The 20,797-nt window shown below is 41.0% G+C and overlaps 1 protein-coding gene across 1 annotated transcript in view; it reads left to right on the top strand.

Annotated features, from left to right (window-relative positions):
* Nucleotides 1–3,563: 3,563 nt before the first annotated feature.
* COL1A2 (collagen type I alpha 2 chain) overlaps nucleotides 3,564–20,797 on the top strand; it is a 39,183-nt gene continuing 21,949 nt past the window's right edge. The window contains exons 1-19 of the mRNA XM_053964156.1: nucleotides 3,564–3,731; nucleotides 5,889–5,899; nucleotides 6,524–6,541; nucleotides 7,231–7,266; nucleotides 8,890–8,973; nucleotides 10,270–10,326; nucleotides 12,436–12,480; nucleotides 12,577–12,630; nucleotides 12,891–12,944; nucleotides 13,319–13,372; nucleotides 13,897–13,950; nucleotides 14,228–14,281; nucleotides 16,013–16,057; nucleotides 16,251–16,304; nucleotides 16,410–16,454; nucleotides 18,502–18,555; nucleotides 19,950–20,048; nucleotides 20,134–20,178; nucleotides 20,287–20,385. Of these exons, the coding sequence (XP_053820131.1) occupies nucleotides 3,662–3,731; nucleotides 5,889–5,899; nucleotides 6,524–6,541; nucleotides 7,231–7,266; nucleotides 8,890–8,973; nucleotides 10,270–10,326; nucleotides 12,436–12,480; nucleotides 12,577–12,630; nucleotides 12,891–12,944; nucleotides 13,319–13,372; nucleotides 13,897–13,950; nucleotides 14,228–14,281; nucleotides 16,013–16,057; nucleotides 16,251–16,304; nucleotides 16,410–16,454; nucleotides 18,502–18,555; nucleotides 19,950–20,048; nucleotides 20,134–20,178; nucleotides 20,287–20,385 (1,032 nt within the window). The 5' untranslated portion in view covers nucleotides 3,564–3,661. The remainder of the gene's footprint in view (nucleotides 3,732–5,888; nucleotides 5,900–6,523; nucleotides 6,542–7,230; nucleotides 7,267–8,889; nucleotides 8,974–10,269; nucleotides 10,327–12,435; nucleotides 12,481–12,576; nucleotides 12,631–12,890; nucleotides 12,945–13,318; nucleotides 13,373–13,896; nucleotides 13,951–14,227; nucleotides 14,282–16,012; nucleotides 16,058–16,250; nucleotides 16,305–16,409; nucleotides 16,455–18,501; nucleotides 18,556–19,949; nucleotides 20,049–20,133; nucleotides 20,179–20,286; nucleotides 20,386–20,797) is intronic.

The following is a 20,797-nucleotide window of genomic DNA, read 5'->3' on the forward strand; positions in this document are numbered from 1 at the left end:
GGTTGACATCACCTGAAAACTCCTCTTTTAAAATCTGCCCTAACAGCAAATCTTGCAGACATTTTTTTTTTTTTTTTTTGTTATCATGAAAGTTCCAATTTAAATTGTGCCATAGGCATTACTGGTTTTAGTGTGAAATAGTTCCTTTAAACAGGTATGATCCAAAGGGAAAAGGAATTCTTAGATGTTTACTTGTTTAAGCTAGTTGATCAAATCTGGTATGCTAAGAGCTCCAAAAGCTTTCATGTTACTTCTGTTACTTCAGAAATACTTGTACTGGTAATGATATTGCACACCAGCAACCATTTGCCATGATTGTATTTTATGGAAAAAGTATTTCTGAATTCACACTATAGAACCAAAATTACTAGGCATTACCTGTTTAAAGAAGTACTTTTTTTCTTTCCCCCAAGTTTCTAAGATTATTTTTGCATGCTTAGATAGAGAAGATAAGCACTGTAGACTGTTGTCACAACAGAAACTGTGACAGTGCCTTTATGACAGAGATACCTTGCAGGAAGATCAGCTTAATAGGCCTTTGCCACTTACCCTAAAATCATTTGGTGTGGCTTGCATAACTGCTGATGTGAGATGGAATAGAGATTCCTCTCTTTCCTTCCTCATCTTTCCTTGAAATACAAAGACAATGGACAACTGAAAGTGAAAAAAAAATGGCCAAGGACTCCATAGGATCCAAAGGTCAGGTATGAATCTGAGACTGTTGTGGCAAAGCGGTCAGTCCTAGAGAATTTCATGTATGGATTTTTCAGCATGGTGGACTGCTGAAAAGCAACTGACATGGGAAAAGAAACATATCAATGAATTATTCTTCTGCATCTCTTTTTTTCTATCCATATACAACAATCCTGAAATGGCTGGAGCATACCAATAATTAATTTCTTTGGAAGCCTGAGGAATCTCATACCATATCAGCTATTTTTGTGTGTTGCTGAGCTTCTGGCTCCACATCTCCCTCAGCCACCTGCATTATGGGAGACGTGGTGATTGAAAATCCACGTCATTGCAGGGGTTTTCTGTTCTTTGGGTGGGAGCTTGTCCTTCCTGTGTGAAACTATGGGTAGGATGGAACAGTGGCTTAGTTTGATTTGGTCAGGATACATGTGCCTACATCCTTGCACCTTCCACGTATTTCTTTAATGGAAAAGGGCTATCATTTATTGAAAATGTGCATACAATAGGCTTATACATATGCAATTAGAACAGGTTCATCTCAGAAGTCTCTAATTACTATTATAAAAATTGGTCAATAACTATTCTGCTGATGCATCAGAGTCAAAATAAAGAAAAACTGGCTACAGAGTCAATGACTGATTTCAATGAACAAGTTGGAAAAAAAACCAAACAGTTCACTGAAAGTGGTATCAGGAAATACTTGGACTTGAGCCACAGTGCTTTGAGTCTATAATAATAATAATAATAATAATAATAATAATAATAATAATAATAATAATGTATTTATTATTTTAACTTGTTTGAAGGTCACTGAACTACTTTAGGTTTATGCTGGTATAAACTTCCAAGTAGTTATCTTCACTGTCCAGGTTAATTTAAAATCCTTCTTGGTCTAAATTGATACCATTCACATGAAAGATAACCTGAAAGAATACTCATGTACCTTTTATGCCGTATACTTTTATTACAACGCTCCAATCACATCATTTGTTGTGCTACCGTTTTGTGGTCAGACACACTTCGTTGGATCACCTTTTCCTAATGCCGTGGATTTTCCTATCCAAACTGCAGGCTTTTCCATTTCGTCGGCACTCTTGATAGCGAGGAACTGTCTTGTCCGCGGGGGCAGTTTCAGGCAGGCTGTCCAGCCGGGAATGGCCGGCTCGCCCGGACACGCGTGGATGCGTGGCACAGCAACGCTGCTTTCGCTGCTGACAGTGCCCCCTGAGACACATCGCCTGTGGGGTCCCCGCTCAGGTGCTCATCCATGACCCGTCTTTCCCATTCTTTCCCTACACGTGCCCCCGACGGCAGCTGATAAATAGGGGCTGGATACACGCGGGGCACCTCCTCTACGACGGGCGGAGGGCGAGACGACCCTCTTGGCTGCGGGGCGGTCAGGAGGCGGTGCCGAGCCGCCGCGGGAGCCCTCCCGCGCCCTCCGCCGAGCTCTCCCGGAGGCTGTCGCGGCTCGCTGCCGTGCCTGGGCAGGATCCGCCTGCTCGGCGACCCGCGGCTGGGGGAGGGAAGGGGAGCGAGGATGGGCGCCCGCCTGGCCTTTTCCGCCCCGGAGAGGTCCCCCCCCCCCCGACCCTGAGGCGGGGCTCCTATTTGCCTTCGCCGTTAGCTCTGCCCGGGACTCCCTTCGGCGAGCGGAGGGGGCCTGGGAGGGGGCGGCTGCCCTCCTTGGAGGAGCCCCTGGGCGGGGAGGCGGGCTGGCTGCGGCTGCCGCTTGGCTTGGCCGGAGGCACCACGTCAGCGTCCCGCATAGCGGGGGCCGCGATGCGCGACCCCAAGTGACTGCAGCCCCGACCCCGGTCCCGGGGCAGAGGAACGATGGGGCGGCCGGCCCTCGGGGGCACAGCGCGGGCAACTCCTCTCACGCCCACCTCGGCCCCCTCCCCCGCGAAGGGAGAAGCCGTCTGCAGAGCAGACGTGGCAAACAAGCCCGCCAGCTTTCCTTCAGCTGGGTGGGCGGGTGGCCGTCGCGAAGGGGAGCTGCCGGCAGTGCTCATCTCCTCCCTGCACCCGCAGAGTCCCGTTCAGCCGGCCGGGAGGCGGGGAACGCTCGGGGCGCCGGCTGCGGGCACTCCGGGCTCCCCTCGCACACACACGCTGCCCGAGCGGCCGCGAAGCCGGGAGGGGAGACGGGCAAGGCTCTGCCCACGCCCTGGACGGAGATGCTTCCCCGGGGAGAGCAAATAGCCGAGACGCGAACGGGCTCCGCCGCGGCTGCGGGCGGGCTGAGGGGGAACTCGCTGTCCAAGGGGAAAAGCCAGGGACCCGAGTGACCGTGCTAAAGGGGTCGCGCAAGAGGGTCTGGGGATGGGGAGAGCGTCGCCTTTTGCCTTTGGTTGCAGTGGGACTGTGGAGAGAGGCTGAGCTGGGATCCAGCGTCCTCTCGGCTCCCCCGGCCGCTTCCCCGCGGGGCGGGAGGCGCCGCAGGCCCTGGACAGCTCCCGCTTTGAACGCCGTCAGGGCGCTGCCAGCCGGCTGCCCGGCGAGGCTCCCGGCCGCACTCCCAGAAAAGCGGGGCGAGAGGGGGTGGGACGGCTGAGGAAAAAAAAAAAAAAAAAAAAAAAAAAAAAGAAGAAAGAAAGAAAGAAAGAAAGAAAAGGAAAAAAAAAAAAAAAAGAGAGAGACGACGAGTCAGATTTTCCTTCCGAAAGCCTCAGTGTCCACGTCCTCAAAGCATGGAACCAATTTAGCGTCGCCGCCCCCCCGCCGCTGCCGCTGCCAAGGCTGCTGTGGAGGGCTGGAGACACGGGGCACGTGATGGCCTGGGCGGCGCCGGGACCCTCCTGCGGTATAAGTACGGCGGTCCGGGGCTGGGTTAATTTAGCGTCCCTGGCAGCAGGTTTCTGCTAAGGTTGGAGTTACTCCTCGAGACTGTATGCCTGCGTCCCACAGGCGATAGCTAACCAACCGACTCGGCACCACAAGGAGTCTGCATGTCTTGCAACTAGACATGCTCAGCTTTGTGGATACACGGATTTGGTTGCTGCTCGCAGTAACTTCATACCTAGCAACAGGCCAACGTAAGTGCTTTCCGCTTGTTTGTGGCAGGGGTGGTGGCAGGGGTGACTGTCCGGCTCTGCGCTCTGTGCTTTGTCCCGACGCCCGCCCCACGCACGGCAGTCTGCGGGGAGTTGCTGCTTCCCAAACGATAGAGACCAGTTCATAAACTGCCATCTCCATCCCAGATCAGACTCTAGATTCTTTCTTTCCCTCAGAAAAAGATGGCAAATGGCCAACGAGATCCCCCCTCTAAAAAAAAAAAAAAAAAAAAAAAAGGAAAAAAATAAAATAAAAGGGACCACCTCCTCCCCAGACGGGCTCATACCTACAGGAGGACACAAAGCCTCACCTCCAGCGCAGATGCTGCGAGGAGATACAGACGCGGGCTGGGAGGAGAGTGCTTGCTGCGAGCGGAAGAAGCCAGGCTGCACTTGGTGGGACTTGAGGAGCGCTCTCCGAAGCAGGGAGCGGGGGAGCGGCGGCTCCTCCACCCCTGCCCTTCCTCCGCGGGCTCCCAGCGGGGCCGGCTCCGCGCGCGGGGCGCCCCCTGCGGGCCGCTCGGAGCCAGCGCGGCGGGCGGAGCTGCCGGGGGCTCCGGGGAGGGGAGCGCCGTGAGGGGCAGGAGGAGGGAGGCAGGGAAGGAACAGTGCCCCGCTCTAGGGCGAAAAGGGAGCGCGGCTCCCCGAGGGCGCAGCCCAGCTCTCCGCCTCTCGTTGGATGAGGATGTAGTGCCCCCTCTAAGCGAAGCGCGGACACACACACACACACACACACACACACACACGCACATACACATATCCCGCACACTGAGATGGGAGGGAAACGCGCCCCGCCACTCGGCTGGGGGCGAAGCAGAGCCTTCTTGTAGGGCAGCGCCCTGTGAAGGGCCCCCCGAGCCCCCAGCCACTGTGGCTTTGACCCAGCGTTTGGCCGCGTTCCAGGGCGGAGGAGGGAGGGAACAGCCGTGCGCTGCCCGCTCCTGGCGCTGGGAGCCCCCGGGATGATGCTCCCCGGGATGATGCCCCCCGGGTCGCCCTCGCCGGGGCGGGAGACAGCGGTGAGGTCGTTCTGGACAAGCATTCTGGGGACATTCCCCCAACCCTGGTGACGGGAGGCAGCTGCGCCTCCGCAAAGGAGGCGGAGCGGGTCGTGTGGGGGTCGCCGAACCGATCACCCCGCACTTTTCTCAGGGAGTTTGGGTAGGCTCCGTTGTCACCGTCACCTGCGGGCAGTAATGGCTTTAGTTTTGTGTTGGATTAGCACAGGCTCTCTGTGTGTACTGCCGCGGAATTTCCGAGCTTTCAGCATTTCAGCACTGTTACCTTTTTTCTGGACTGTGCGAATCATCTGAATTTAGTGTGATCATGAACTGCCAAAGTGACACGTTGTGGAAAAACATCCAACAACCTGTTAGTTAGTGGTAATGTTAAATTCAGGTGTGATGTGTGGCTCTTTTACTATAGTGAGTTTAAGTCAAAATAGATTTTTAATACCTTGAAATTAAGAAACTCAGAAAATTTGCTTCTCCAACTAATGAAAAAAGTGCATACTCACACTTAGCAGTACATAACACACAGAGATAGTTATTTGCAATTTGGTGTTTGTTTAATAGCTTCAAAGTGTTCCCTGTTTGTTACACAGTTTTACAGGAGAATGTAGAAATAGGGATGTTTGGCTAGAACCTTTCCCCATAAAAAGTAGGATTAGGCCATTTATATGAAAAATTCAGATCACTCCTACAATTTAGTATCTTCACATGTGTCAGTCTGCCTGGGTTTATTAATATCTTGCATGAACACATATGTGGAAATACATAGGTGTGGGGGGTTTTCAATGAAGGTATGTTGAAACATATTTAGAGCAGGTTTATAGTTGATATCTGCCTTTTTACTGTATCAGCCATGTTTCTTGTTTTGATTTAATTAGCAAGTCCATTTTGAATTTGAAATACATGGCAATTTCACCCTTGAGTCTTTCCAGTATAAGATAATCATCTTAACAGGAAGAAATTATATTAGGAAAATGTTTATTGCATTAAGGAAATCAACAAAATTGCATTTTGAATTAAAAGCAGCAAATTTAATTTTTAATTGAAAGCAAGTTTAAAATTTAAAACTTGCAAATATTTGAATCCCTGCTCTAACTATCTCTTTTTTTTCTTTCTCTTCTCTTTCCAGATGTGAGTCAGGTCAGTATAATTTTTTTATCTTATATGTAACACTCCAGTTAACAGGCTAGGCTTCTTTTCTGGTGGCAGTATTATTTTCTAAAATTCATTCCCAAGATGGTAATGGAAAAGTGGTGATTAAATCCTGAAGGCACTGCCTGGAAAGGTACCCACCCCAATTTCACAAGTGGGACGGCCTTTTTAAGAGACTGCCTTCATAGGTGTAGAGACCATGAGGAGAAAGTAACGGAGCAGTGCTGCTTGAACATTGTACCTGGCAGTTTGGATTGGACATGACTCTACTTTAAAGCTGGTTTTTACAGTCTAAATTTCATTCCTCAGTAGGATTATGAAAGACTTCAGGTGTGACTTTTTTTTAATTCTAATATTTTAGGCTGTAATAGCTATAAGATTGTCAGTCTTCAACACAACTTTTTAATACAGTTACATGCATCTTTGCTGTATATAACCACCTAGCCTTCAAAGTCGTTTTAAATCACAGGGTATAGTTAAATATATTGGACTGAGAAAAAGTATAGTTATGTAAGAAAATGAATTTAAGTTTATTCATTATTTTAGTTTAAAATACTGACAGACATTGTAACTTTTTTTTTTTTTTTAATTCTCTTCCTTATTTTTTTCCAGGCACCTGCAGGGCGCAAGGTAAGCATTTTTATTTTTCTTGTGTGGAAATAACAATGATATCAGGTAGTCTTCAGCAGATTAATATTTTGTTGAATATTGGATGAAAGGAAAACTGGCTACCCTGCTTATTTTCAGTGTTCTCTGAAAATAGCAGTAGTGCTGAGATGAATAATAGGAAAAAAGGGAGGAAATTATCAATGCAGCATTTTAACACCAGGGTAAATTCAAGTACTGAATCAAAGGTGCTTCACCTGTGAGCAGAACTAAGAACTAAACCTACCAAGACCTAAATAGCATCAAAGTATCATTCTTATTTAAACAGAGTTCCTTTGTAAAGAATTAAATGGATTGAATAGTAGCAATATCCATACGGGTCTAAAAGGCTAAATTGATTCTATATTATTTCTAAAAGTCACTACTGTCAAATTAGAACTAGTTATTCAGTAGAAACAAACCCCAATTTTGCAAGTACTTTTGTGGTCTGTGGAGTGACACTTCTAATTCACACAACAGTGGCAGTGGCTAATTATTTCCAGTAGGTTATTGTGGACAAAAATACGCTGTCTGCAGAAAATAGCTGTTGGACCTGAATGTGCAGCCCTCTTTTCCTTTTTAATGTACACTAATTTTTCCTAATGTATCTGTTTTCCTGTATTGTCCTGGAAAATTTCCACAGTAACTCACTGAGTGTTATTTTCTTCCGGCAGGGCCCTAGAGGAGACAAAGGGCCACAGGGAGAAAGGGTAAGGAACTAGATTGACATTTACTTGTGATCTTTGAACAGTAGTTGTTGAAGACCAGTAGGAAAAAACTAAGTTTAAGCATTCTTAAAGAGAAGAGATCAAATTATTGTACCTATAGAAGCTTGCATGTGGAATTTAATTAAAAAAAGAAACCAAGTTACATATGTGCCAAATTCAGCCTAATTATGGTCATTGTGCCTGATCAGATATGGTTGAGATCATAGGGCAGCCTAGCTCTTCAAGTGATGATTTGAAAAATGTTTTTTCAGCTGTTCACAGTGGAAATAACACATAGAAATGCAGAGGGAAAAGTTGACATGTAATCTTTGAATAATATGGTGTATGGGTAAGCTCTCTACATAAAACCTGAATAGACTAAGCCAGTTTTGAAGATAATTGGTTATCTGTGCCTCCAACGATGTTTTGGAAAAGCTCTTTTCTTGGCAGCTGGGCATTTGTTAACTACCTTCTGCTAGTCAAAGAGCATGTTATACTGCTGAAGGCTCTACTGTAAAAGTAACCATAAATAAGGACAGTTGAATAATTTAATTGTAATGTTCATTCATATTGCTCATATCTGCTTTTCTGGTTTGCTTCTGCATCATTGCTGCTTTTTGTAAAGTGGTATTCTGAACTTACCCGGGTTGTGTGTAGTTATGTGTATTTTTTTCTGTCATCTGAAAATAAAAATGCCATAGTACTGATGAGGGAGCTCTTGAAGATTCCTGAGATCTGTGTGCTGACAAATGTAATGGAAACTATTAGAAAGACTATATCAGTGTGGTGAGCTGGATATTTGCTTTGGGCTGCCGCTCACTAAATTTGTTTAATGAAATTACATGCTTTTTTTGTTCTGAAGGCAACAAGCCTAATTCTGCTCCTTTAGAAATACATTTATTATGGATTTCATTAAGTAGTGAACTGGGTCCAAAAAACTCAACAAATTAAATACCTCACATCAATTGCCATGGTGCCAAAACTTCACCAGCTTTATTTACTGAGGATGAAAGAATGTAAGGACAAATGTTACTGAACTGAACACAGGTAATTTCAACCTGTTGTAAAAGAAGTTCTGACAGTGGTAGCAGATGGATGGTATCAAAAATCTGTAGAAGAGCACTGCTAAACATTAATTGGATTTGCAATTATAACAGTAAATTGTCTATACTGATTTAAAAACTGGCATTGGACTTACTCTGGATCCATGTTAACTCATATCAGTAGGGCTGACCTTTTCTAATCCTCAGCTGGACAGCTTTAGGCTCTCAATAACAGCATCTGCCAGGCTGTGTGGGTCCGCATGAATCACTGGGGTTCGTAGGTCCAAAGTTTGTAGCTTAAGATGAAACTTCCCAATTTGGACATTATGCTTTGGTAGTGTAAATCCAATATTGCCCCTTTAAATCTTTTCAAATACAAAGCTCGAGTACATATCTGATACAAGGTGTAGTAAGGTAACGTAAAATCAGACTATATTTATTTTCTCAAGTTAAGCATTTATTGAAACTGTTTATTGAAATGTTAGGATGTGCTGTGGGTGCCTGGTTGTTAGTGAAGTTACCACATCAGAGATTTCTTCAGCCACTACTAATTTTCACTGCATAATTCTCTTTTTAACTCTAGGGTCCACCAGGTCCACCAGGCAGAGATGGTGAAGACGGTCTACCAGGTCCTCCAGGGCCCCCTGGTCCTCCAGGTCTTGGCGGAGTAAGGCATCCAAACTTTCTATTACCAGAACTCATAAGCTGTGCTTTGTAACCAAGATGAAATTTATATCTGCTGGAAAGCACTGTTGTTGAATTGAAGAGTGAAAGAAACATTCTCTTGCGAGCCATAAGAAACTGATGGCCCAGTTCCAATGAAACCCTCCTTGGGGTGTATCTATTCCATGGAAAATTTGGATTCTGTATTCAACAGGGACTTAGGAAGAAGAGCAAATTAAGCCTGTTATTGAGCATTACATTTACACAGCAATAATGTGTATGAGTTAGGCATCAACTAAATGAAACCAGTGCTGTTAAGTAGATGGGGAAAAGAAACCTTTGTGGTTGGATTCAGAGACAGCAACTGTATTGGAATAAGCAAAGAAGACGACTCCTTAAGCTAAAAATCAATTAAAAGTGCTATAGAATTTTAGAGTATTGTCCTTTAGAAATTTTTCTTTTTATCTGTATTCATATTGCAGTACTGCAACATTGCTGTGCATACATACTTTGTGCACTGGTGTCCATCATGTATTCTCTGCAGAATACTGAATTTAACTCTTTGCTTGACATTAGCTATATAGGGAGCATGAAGACATAGACAGTGTCTTACTGATCAACTTTAGTAAGTCCTTTTGCATGGAAGAATATTCTTTTTTACTTCAATACATTATTTTGCTAGTTGCAAATGTCAAACTGCTTTCATTGTTTATTTTTTTTATTTTAATATGTTAATGAAACAAGCAAGAAAAGGAGGTTTAATTGTGTTGTGGAGAATCTTTTTCTATTTTGATAAAATATCAAAAATCCACTGCAGTGTTTCTGAGGCTGCACACTCCTCAGATGTTTCTGAAACTGAAGGGCCCACCTCATGCAATAGCTACTCAGAGCTGCTCCATTAATTTTACTTATGCATATTTTTTCACTGCTTTGCTTAACATCCATCTTTGGAAATTAGGCAGAATAATTTAAGAATTTCAAGATAGTTTTCAATTTTAAATGAGCACTGAATTTATATTCCTAATTTTCAGTTCACACTATTGAATGCCCCTCTATCATTTCTGTAGAGATATTTAGGTTTGAAAGGGCCCTCCCAGTAAAATCAAGTCTTTTTGGAAACAAGTGAACAGAAATGTATTTATAATAGGGCTATATTTACTGAGTTATATGTATGCTGCTTTAACAAACCTCATAGCAAGTATAACAAACCAGATTATATTTAGATACAGAATGTTGATTATAAATCATTTTTAAAGTAAAGTTTTTTGTATTTTGATTTCAACCTTTTTATTATTTACAGAACTTCGCTGCTCAATATGATCCATCTAAAGCAGCAGATTTTGGCCCAGGACCAATGGTAGGTATATGACATAGCACTTGATAACTCACATGAATAGTGTGTTTAGGATTTTCCTTTAATTCAGCTGCATTAATGAGAAAGATAGTGTTAAAATTTGTGGTTTGATCATATATGGACTCAGACTGGAAACTGACCCTTTAATATAGGACAATGATAAGTGTTTTAAATATCTGAGGGTTTGAAATATGGTCTTAGATCTGTATATTTATCTTGAATATAGCACTGCTGGGTCTTGTGATTTAAATCTGTTTATTGACCACACTTTTATGAATCAATAAATCTCATAATCTGATGTTAAATAACACATGTACTCTGAGATAGTATTACTTTACCCATATTGAGTCAGAAGATTGTGTTTTAGGAATGAGATAAACTGTAAAGCAGACACAGGCCTAAAAAGTAACTCAGCATCTAGGCTCCCGTTGGTAAGGATTTTTCCTCCATGGCTGTACAACTCTTTTGATACCCTTCTGGTTTTTTAGGAAATTGGCTCCCACGTTTGAGTCTCAACAGCTGAATGTTAGTACTTGATACTGTAAGGCTGTTCTGAGGACTCTTTAAAGCTTACTGTATACTATGTACAAATGGATTTTAAGGGGTCTGTTGCCACTCCATGTGAACATCTAAGCCTTCCTTACGTTAGCAAATACTTTCAGTATACATATGTAGCAGAATATGGGTTAAATGCACCACACTCACTGATGTCACAGACAGTGCATCTGATGGGTGAGAAGCAGGATGAAAGATGACCAGAATTATTCTGGGTCAAGTGCTTGCTTCCACTTCCAAAAACACTCTAATATTAAATGGATTTTGGAAAATACTTTGGTATCCATTTAGTTATGAAATATAGAAAATAGGAATACCTTTAATCAAGTTCTGCCCTCAGTGTCTGATGATTAATCAGAAAACATAGATGAAGATTTATCTGAGATCACCATTTCTAGATTCCAATTTTTGAGTCAGTTAGGTTCATTTGACAGAAAAAGCAGTAGAATCTACCTATTGTGAGGAAGATTTAAGTTTCACATATTTATTTCATAAATAATATGTAAAATTCAGGAAGGGAAAAGTAGTTATAGAATATAATTTGAGAATAAATTCTCAAGAAATTTGAGAAGGGTTTATGCAGCACATATGATTCCGACTGTCTAGAAATTATTTTTCCTAGAATTACTGCATATTTTCATATTCACAGCATTGCTTTAACTTCCATGAGTAAATGCCTGTAATTAATATCAATTTATTCCTTTTAATAAAAGGTTTTCAGTCTTACGGAAAAGCTACATAAACCACTGAAAAGTTGGCATATGATTTTAATGTTGTAATGAGAAAATCTAAAAGATTTTCCAAGAAAGCTTTAAAACAAATTTAAAACAATTATTAAAACATAATTATTTCTGTTGAAACATCTCCTAAATAATTTGTTCGGGCTATAGAAGTCCACGTTAAAATCTCAGTTTACAATTGTTTGCTTGTTTAGTAAACCTTAAGATAACTGTTAAGAGAGCTCATCAATCTATGGAAATTTCCTTTTTAGAAGTGATTTTTCTCACCCTGTGTTTTCCAAATGTATGTAAATTGTAAATAATGTCAAGGAGAGTGTATTAGTGACTTATTTTGCAAGTGATATGAAGAAAATTTAATAAACACCAGGAAACAATGAAATATTTACATAGAAGTAGATAATTAGTGGAAATAGATGTATACACAATGTGTATAAGAGCCTTTTATGATGCGTTATGACCCTCCTCTTTAAAAGTTTCTGCACAGGAAGGGTAGAGGGAAGAATTTAAAAAAGAATGAACCAGGTCCCTTTCTAACAAGCCAGAATAGATTAAGATGATGAATCATGATGTTCACAGACATAGTGGTACATTTCTAATCATGCCTCTGGATTCTGTGGTGGTTGTTGCCATTAGATCTTTGCACTTGGCCTGCCTGTGCAAATTCATGCAGACCTCTTAACTTCCTCTAATTTCATTTGAACATTGCACAATGGGAACTGTGATGCTAGCCATGTTTTAGGTATACTGGGAACTGGTCTTATAGATGAGTTTATATAATTAATGTTCTTAAAAAGATCTTGTGATTTTTCTTCCCTAGGGTTTAATGGGACCCAGAGGCCCACCTGGAGCATCTGGACCCCCTGTGAGTACAGTCTTCTCTCTCCTACTGACATTGACATACCTTTAAAATTACAAATTATCTTGTTTGGAAACCAATAATATCTCCCTTATTTTCTAGGGTCCTCCTGGTTTCCAAGGTCTTCCTGGTGAGCCTGGTGAACCTGGTCAAACTGTAAGTACAGATCACATACAGACGCTGCTAGCACTAGGAATATCACACCAAAGTAGGCTTGTAATGCTTAGGCCCATTTCTCCTATCCATATGCACTTCTCTGAATGTTTGGATACTCCTGCTTGATCCTGTTTCAGGACTTGGAATCATGAAGCGCAAAGTCAATTAGCTCCAATTATGCCCCAACTCAAGTCAGAAAACAGTGGGAAGATGTATATAAAGACTGATGCTTCAAGTAATTCTCAATCTATTTTTGACAGGGTCCCCAGGGTCCTCGTGGTCCCCCTGGTCCTCCAGGAAAGGCTGGTGAAGATGTAAGTGGTTATTAAGTGTTTTTCATCTCTTTTGTGGTGATGATTCAACTCTAACAGCCAGATTATTGTTAAATTAAGCGTTCTATTGGCCACATTTTATACATTGTTATATAAATAAACCCCTGATATAATTATTTTATAGTACAAGAGATGCAGTATGCTGGAAATGTACAGAAAATTGGATAACTTCCAAACCACTCCGAATATGTTATTTAACTTCCTGAGTACCGGGAGAAGAAAACTTCAAAGTTAAGAATCTCCCTGTATTTATGGAAAAAGAGAAGCCTTGCCAATGTACTTTCTTTTTTCTTAGTGGTTTGTGTTGCTGTTTTATAAGAGCTTTCCTTCTTAGTGCATCTTTTTTGCATTTTTAGGGTCACCCTGGCAAACCTGGAAGACCTGGTGAGAGGGGTGTTGCTGGCCCTCAGGTGTGTAGTGATCCACTGGATACAATAAAACCAGTTCACTAATCAATGAAACCTAACAACCTTTCTGAATTTCACCACATTAGCAGTCTAGTAATATTCCTTATATGGATGAATACAATTTCAGCCCTTACCTGCAGGGATATCATATAGTTATGTTTTTATTTTCTTTCCTTACCCCATTCCCACTAAAGCTAGTAATGACTAACAGAAGTGGCATAACAGTGACAGAAGGGTGAGGAATTACATAGGAGCAGGTAACCAGGCACCTTGGCATAGAAAGTTTAAAAAAGCTTTGCTGTCACATGGTAATGCATGAAATTTCTGAGATTCAGAATGGGAAAAATCAGGTTGATTACTGTTAGTCTTGAAACAAGTCTGGTCCTGAGAGGTCAGGATCTGGATTCTATTTCTTCCTTGAATGATAATCTACTTGTTAATTTTATTGAAAGACTTAGTCATCATCTTTCCATTTAACTGCAAGGTGTACTATGAGAGGCAGTCATTCATGCACTGTGTGTTTTTAGGGTGCTCGTGGTTTCCCTGGAACTCCTGGTCTACCTGGCTTTAAGGGAATTAGGGTGAGTACATATATATACTTTTCCCTGAATATTTAAGACTAGCATTACTGCAGCATACTGAAAACCCCTGGAAATCCTCTGAAAGTGAAGAGTGCATGAACCTCTTCAAAGTTCTTAATATTGCCTGATATAAAAGACTAATTATTTCTGAAAAATCAGAAGATTATATTAGGAAATAATTTTATGTAAGAGGAAGGTTTTGTTATAAGACTAAAAATTTGCATAAAGCCATTTGAGAGAAAATATGTATCAATATTTATTTTTCTACTCATTATAGGGACACAATGGTCTGGATGGTCAAAAGGGACAACCTGGTACTCCTGGCACCAAGGTAAAGACAAAATATAAAAATGTAGGATGCATTTGCAGCTCTTCCTAGCAAAAGACATGTGAAGTCCCATCCAATCAGTTTTCCATGTTGCCATTAAACATTGCCCAGCTGCAATAATCTAGAAGTCAGTGGATCCATGTAGAACAAATACATGCACCTTGTCATGAGAAAATATTTCTGGGGCCTTAGTCTTGAGCCCTCAATCAAGTTGTAAGCAAGTTAGTGCTTTCAGTGAATAAAGGCTGCAGAACTGGGCTCTTAATGTTTGGCTATTCAGCAGCACTTCAGACTGATTTTGCTATCTCTGCTCTTCTCTGGATTGCATTCTATATTTGGGTAGGTTTTATTAAGCATGCTAAAATGAAAACATCTCCTTTTTCTACAAAACTCTATTGTGTGAGACACGTGATCAGTGTAAGGTTTCCTGCTAAAAAAATTGTATACATGCAGTGCTTTTCTGAGTTAAGGCTGTTTGATCCTCACAGTCTTTTTTCTTTTTTATCATCTTCATATTAGAACACATTTGAACACTAGCCTTCAAAAAACCCTTAATAATATATTGTGAAATGTAGTCTAGAAACATCTATGGTAAACTCTTTGTCTTTTATTTTTTTCTTCTCCCATTCCACCTCAGTGCCTAATATCAGCATTCTTGAAAAATTTGCTGTTGCATCATTGTGTTGTAGGAAATCCTGACTGATTCACAGGAGATTTGTGTTCATAGACTTCTAATATAACAATGAAAAATTCAAATACTAATTCTCCATCTTGCTTGTTTCTAAGAGCATAGCACTACTTGGTTATAACTACTTGGTTATAACTACATGGTTATCGTGTTTTTAGTTGTAAGATAACAATCTTCAATATCGCTGCAAGTTGTTAACCTTCAGAAAAAGTGTAGCTGGCAAAGTCTGTCCAGTCATTGGAGATTTAAAGCAGATAAAGCACATAAGTAAAGGATAGAACAGTTACTAGTAAAAGTGCTAAAAAATACTAGCATAATAAATCAAGGTTGATCATGATATAACTGTGCTGAAAGCAGCAATGAAGGCAAAAAGTTGCTCTCTTTGCAGCATTTAAGACTAGGTGCATTCAGGATACAAGTGCTCTAAGACAAATCTTGTCACTGTAGACCAGCCGAGACTTGTTGAGAAGGCTGTTGAGAATACAGTACTGAAGGGAGAGGAGCCAGCTATTAATGGCTGTTACTCAAATACTCAGTATTAATGGTCTTAAGTTAAAAATACCTGAGGCAGATCCTTATTTTAAGCCATTTGAGAGGATTTTGTCAACTTATACTAGGGCAAAAGAAAGCATCATTAGCTAAAAAACAGCTGCTGATTAATCTGCAGCTGACTTGCAGCTGATCTTGTAGTTGACTATCCAGATCCAATCTCTTAAATGTGTACCACAGAGTAAATATCAGCATAAAGAAAGGGGGTAAAGAAAGCGGAGCAAGTGACAGAACTTTCTCTGGCCTCCCCTTCTAAAAGGATTCCATCTGGCTGTGTTCCAGTATATGCAGGGCCAGTTGCAATCTCTGCACCCTCAGGACTTGATGTGCTATTATTGTATAATGTGATGCGGAAACATGGACAGTGCTGTCTTATAAAATGATACAGAAGACACAGGCAATGGGATCCAGTAGCTGAAAATCTCTCTGATAGTGTTAGACTATCTGTCCAAAGCATCCTTTAAGTAACTCAAGTCTCCAAACTTTCTTTTTCATAGGGAGAGCCTGGTGCCCCTGGTGAAAATGGTACCCCAGGACAACCTGTAAGTATCCACTGCTGCTGTGGGAAAGTATAATCTGATATATTTAGTTCAGCCAACATTTTCTTCGATATTTGTCATTATTGACACTCCAGATACCCAGATACTCTAATGTAATATGACTTAACAGAGGAAAAAAATGTCTATATATCTATGTTCAATGAAAATATATAAATGAGTTTAATTTTTTTTCAAGGGTGCTCGTGGTCTCCCTGGTGAGAGAGGAAGAGTAGGTGCCCCTGGACCAGCTGTAAGTGGCTTCCCATCTGTCTGTCATCATGTACCAGCCACTTACTGTGGCTTCCTCTGATATTCAGTTCTCTTTTCAAACTATTTATCATGTTCTTCCTCACAGGGTGCTCGTGGAAGTGATGGCAGCGCTGGCCCCACTGGACCTGCTGTAAGTTTCAGTCTTGCTTTTTGGCAGCCTGGTTCCATTAGGCTTTGTGCTTCTTTTCCTGTTTTTAGAGGATTTCTTGGGCTCTTAAGAAGTTGATTGTGTTAATGTTTTTAACATAGTTCTCTGTTGCTTATCAGAACATCACAAAGAGAATTAGTGAAACATAAACCCTTTGCAGACAGTATCATGAGAGCCTCAGGATTTATATTAAACACATCCATATCAAAGGAACCAAATATTCTCTTGTTTGCACTGGTGATTTCATGAGAAGGTTTTCCAGCACATCTCACTGGGAAATAACCAGAGCACAGAATTCTCATTTCCAGCAGTCTAACAAAAGAATTCTCATCCAAAAGCTAGAAACTTTCTTCTTTTTAACAGATACATATCATGCATGTGTTACAGACGGCTATTATTATGTACATCCTGTAAATTATATATGCACAACAGGACATAGCTTTGCATCTGCAGGCACTAACCTTTTTCATTCACCACTGATACCTGAGTTGTGAGCTAGTGTGAAAGGTCAGCAAGATCCAACTCTCCTGATCTGACTGGTAAAAAGTAACTATTCTAATAAGAGCTAATCCAATGCAAATTTGTCAGTTTAAAAGGAGTTAGTGTTGCCATAATTTACCCCTGACTTCAGTAAACCTCATTTATCTCAGCCACATAAATATGAGTACAAGGATATAGTTTTGAAAGTGTAAAAACAAATCTGGAATACACTAGAACAATAGTAATAATAGTTAATAGGGTTTTTTTCTTCCTACCTTCAAAAACTGAGTCTTTTGATGAAGCTGTATTTGGTTCTGTTTTGCCAGAGTAGATATTAATACCCCTTGTCACTTTAAGCACCTGTTGTGCTTTAACTGAGTAGAATGTGAGCATGGGGATGAATTTCTCTTAAGTTCTCCCATGTGGAGTATTTAAAAAATTTGTGATTGGGCAGTTAAATTGCAGGCAAATAAAAGTCTTGCAGCTAAGATCTGACATAGTAGAACCAAAATATTTTAGCTGAAGGCATTTTGAATAAAGGCAGTTGAGTTGCTATAGGAAAAATATTCTGAAGCTGCTGATTGCATAGGTTGTTATTCACAATGGGCACAGTGTTGCATTTTGCATTATGTCCCAGTGTCTGTCCCAGGCTGAAGTTATTTGTCACTTAAGGTTATGATACCTTAAATATTCTGCAAAGCAGTTATAACACTCATTTTTTAAAACTAAAACAGAAATAATGTTTTATCCATCTATCCAGTTAAAATTTAAAATGCAAATAAGTCATTGCAATCAAAATTCTGGAAGTTTATGCTTTGAAACACATCCAAAAGGAAATTTGGTCTTTTTTTTTTTTTTTTTTTTTGCTTATGCAAAACTAGTGACAATTCCAGGTACCCCCTTTATAACAGAGTAGGCTATGGAATGTTTGAAGCTAATTCCTCTTTGTCATACCAACTGACATGTTTTATTACCTTGGATTTGTGAGGCAGTTTTATTATAAATATTTCTAATTGAAAGATACTAGCTTGCAAAAAAATAGATATAGATTCCCAATATGAGTTGAATTTTTTAATTAATAATTGAAGAGAAACTATCCCTTTTTATTTGTATGCATTAAAAAATTAAGGCTATTAATCCATCAGTGTATCTTCTCTTGTAATGTCTAGTACATTAGAACTTTGTCCCAGTGTAATTATAAATATCACGGCAATAGGTAAACATAGTAGAATCAGTCATCTTGCCTAGCAGATGCCTGCCTCTGCTCATCCTCTGTTTGTTCTTTCTCAGGTGTTTGGCCTCAAGGCAAGGTTTTACCAATTCTTGCTTAATTTGCACTGCAAATGTTGTTTAAGCATTCACCTGGCTCTTAACTATTTGTAGTGAACAAAATCTGTCAGTTTGGGCCTGCAAAAGGCAACTAGTGTGCTGAAGGGGTAATGTGTGGAATTAGTAAGTGTGCATTTTTTTAATCTGGTTACTTCAACAAGCAAGATGTTTCTGTTGTCTCTGAATACCTTTACACAACTGTTTCCCTTTCACTTCCCAGGGCCCTATTGGTGCTGCTGGTCCTCCAGGCTTCCCAGGTGCTCCTGGTGCTAAGGTATGAACATCTGCTTCTACTGGTAATTTGATTGTGAAGATGAAATGTGCTAAGCAGAGTTTCTAGGCAGCAGAAAAACCCCATCCTCTATGAACTAAGAGTGCTTTCTTATTAGTTACTCTAGGGATTCATCCTCATCCTGATCTGTATTTGGAGAACATCAGATATGAATGCTAATTTAAAAGTCAGCACTTACTTCACAGCTGAAAATTGAAGCTGGGCAGGTTCAGGAAGACAGAACTCTTCTACTGCTTCCTAATTGGTGCACTTATATACACTTTCCAGGGGTGACATGAATCATAATAAATAAGCGAGGCAGCAGTTAAATCACTTTACAGAAATAGTGGAGGATAAAGAAGCTGTATTTGAGTATTGGGCTACTTCCAAGTCCCTGAAATTGCAATACAGGAATTGCATTGAAATTTTTCAGGTTTAGGGCAGCACCATTTTGCTCTTGTGGACTGTAATTTGTATTATTCACTCTATTGCTCAAATCTTAGCATTTTTTAACTGGGTAAGAGCGTAAATATTTTGAGTGACCAAGGAAGGACAGAGCACTTGAGGAAAGAATATTGCATATATTTCATTTACAAATTTTGCTGACCATTTGTCACAAAATCCATATCATTTTGTGTATCAGACAAAACTTAATCCTCTTTTAGAAGAAAAAAAAGTGTTTTTTTCTAGACACTTTAACTGCAGGGAAGATGAGAAAAAATTGAGATCCCATTCTGGTTATTCTTTTCAAAAGTCAAGACTTGAAAACCTTCTCTAAGTCTTCTCTAATCAGATGTAAACGTGGTTATAGCATATAGTTTCAAGAGAAGACTGTCTACATATTCAGGATGAACTCTGACTGAACTGCTGAAGAGAACTTGTCATTATATTCAGGTTCTTGTTAGTAAACTTAGGGAATACAGCCTTCTGAAAATAAAAGCAAGGACCTTTTTTTTTTTTTGTCATTTACTCCATTGCAAACACTAAATTATACACTCTGATCAGGCATAATTTTGCATTTTGCATCTATGCAAATGGCATCCGAAAGTGCAAGATAATGGCCAGTTAGGTCTTATGTACTGTAGCACCTCAGGCCAATTCTGGAGGCACATGGATGCAAATGAGACTGGAATTCTAATTCTGATTTTTTTGGTCAGCCTTCTGAATAAGCATCTGCTTTTCCCTGTCTTAGCCATTACCGTAGATGGAGCCTAAATAGACATCTCAACTTGAGTGCCTTTAAAATCAATTAAAAGCTCTCAGCTGCTTGGTTTCCTGGCCTCTGAAGTGGGAATACACAAATATGATTATCTTCGTGCCAGGCTGATAGAGGATTGCTTCACTCTTGCCATAAGGCTGTGTACACTGACAGAGGGTTCTGTCCTTCTCTCCAACAGGGTGAAATTGGACCTGCTGGTAATGTTGGTCCTAGTGGTCCTGCTGGCCCAAGAGGAGAGATTGGACTTCCTGGTTCTAGTGGTCCTGTCGGCCCTCCAGTGAGTAACTTGCCAAGCTTTATCTATTGTCAGATGTGTGCACTTTTGATTCTGAATTAACCAGTACTGTTACCTTTCTTAACAGGGCAACCCTGGTGCTAATGGTCTTCCAGGGGCTAAAGGTGCAGCTGTAAGTACAACTACACTCACTCATGTTTCCTCTAAAAAAGCCCAGTTCAGTTAATGCAGCAGAAAAGACAATGGGTTCACAATGCCTTTTCCCCGCTCTGTTGGACAGGGTCTTCCTGGTGTTGCTGGTGCTCCTGGTCTGCCTGGTCCCCGTGGTATTCTTGGTCCTCCTGGCCCTGCTGGTCCTAGTGGCGCTAGAGGACTTGTTGTAAGTAACCTCCTGTATTGCATGTATTTGAAAACCAGACACAGTGTCCATAGCTGTAAAAGATCTCTGGATACATTTTGCTATAGTGTAGACATCTTTTCTTGATGCACTGTACTAGAACATTGTAGTTAATTTCTGTGTCTCATTACTTGCTTTAGGTGCTGAGACTGAAAAGGTTCACCTTTTCACTCCCTATGAGTGCAGGGAGTAGTTGGGTTCAGTGATCCTTGTGGGTCCCTTCCAATTATGTGACTGTGCAGCTCTGTTCATGTTGATAGGACTGAGAGAGATGTGGCAGCAATCTCCCAGCTAGGCCCCAGTGGGTATCCTCAGTAGAGGAACCAGCCCTAGATATGTTATTGTTCAATACTGTCATTTCTAAGCACCTTTAACATGTTTGGTTTTGTGCCTT

Source organism: Vidua chalybeata, chromosome 1 (genome assembly GCF_026979565.1).
Source record: "Vidua chalybeata isolate OUT-0048 chromosome 1, bVidCha1 merged haplotype, whole genome shotgun sequence".
NCBI classification, from domain to species: Eukaryota; Metazoa; Chordata; class Aves; order Passeriformes; family Viduidae; genus Vidua; species Vidua chalybeata.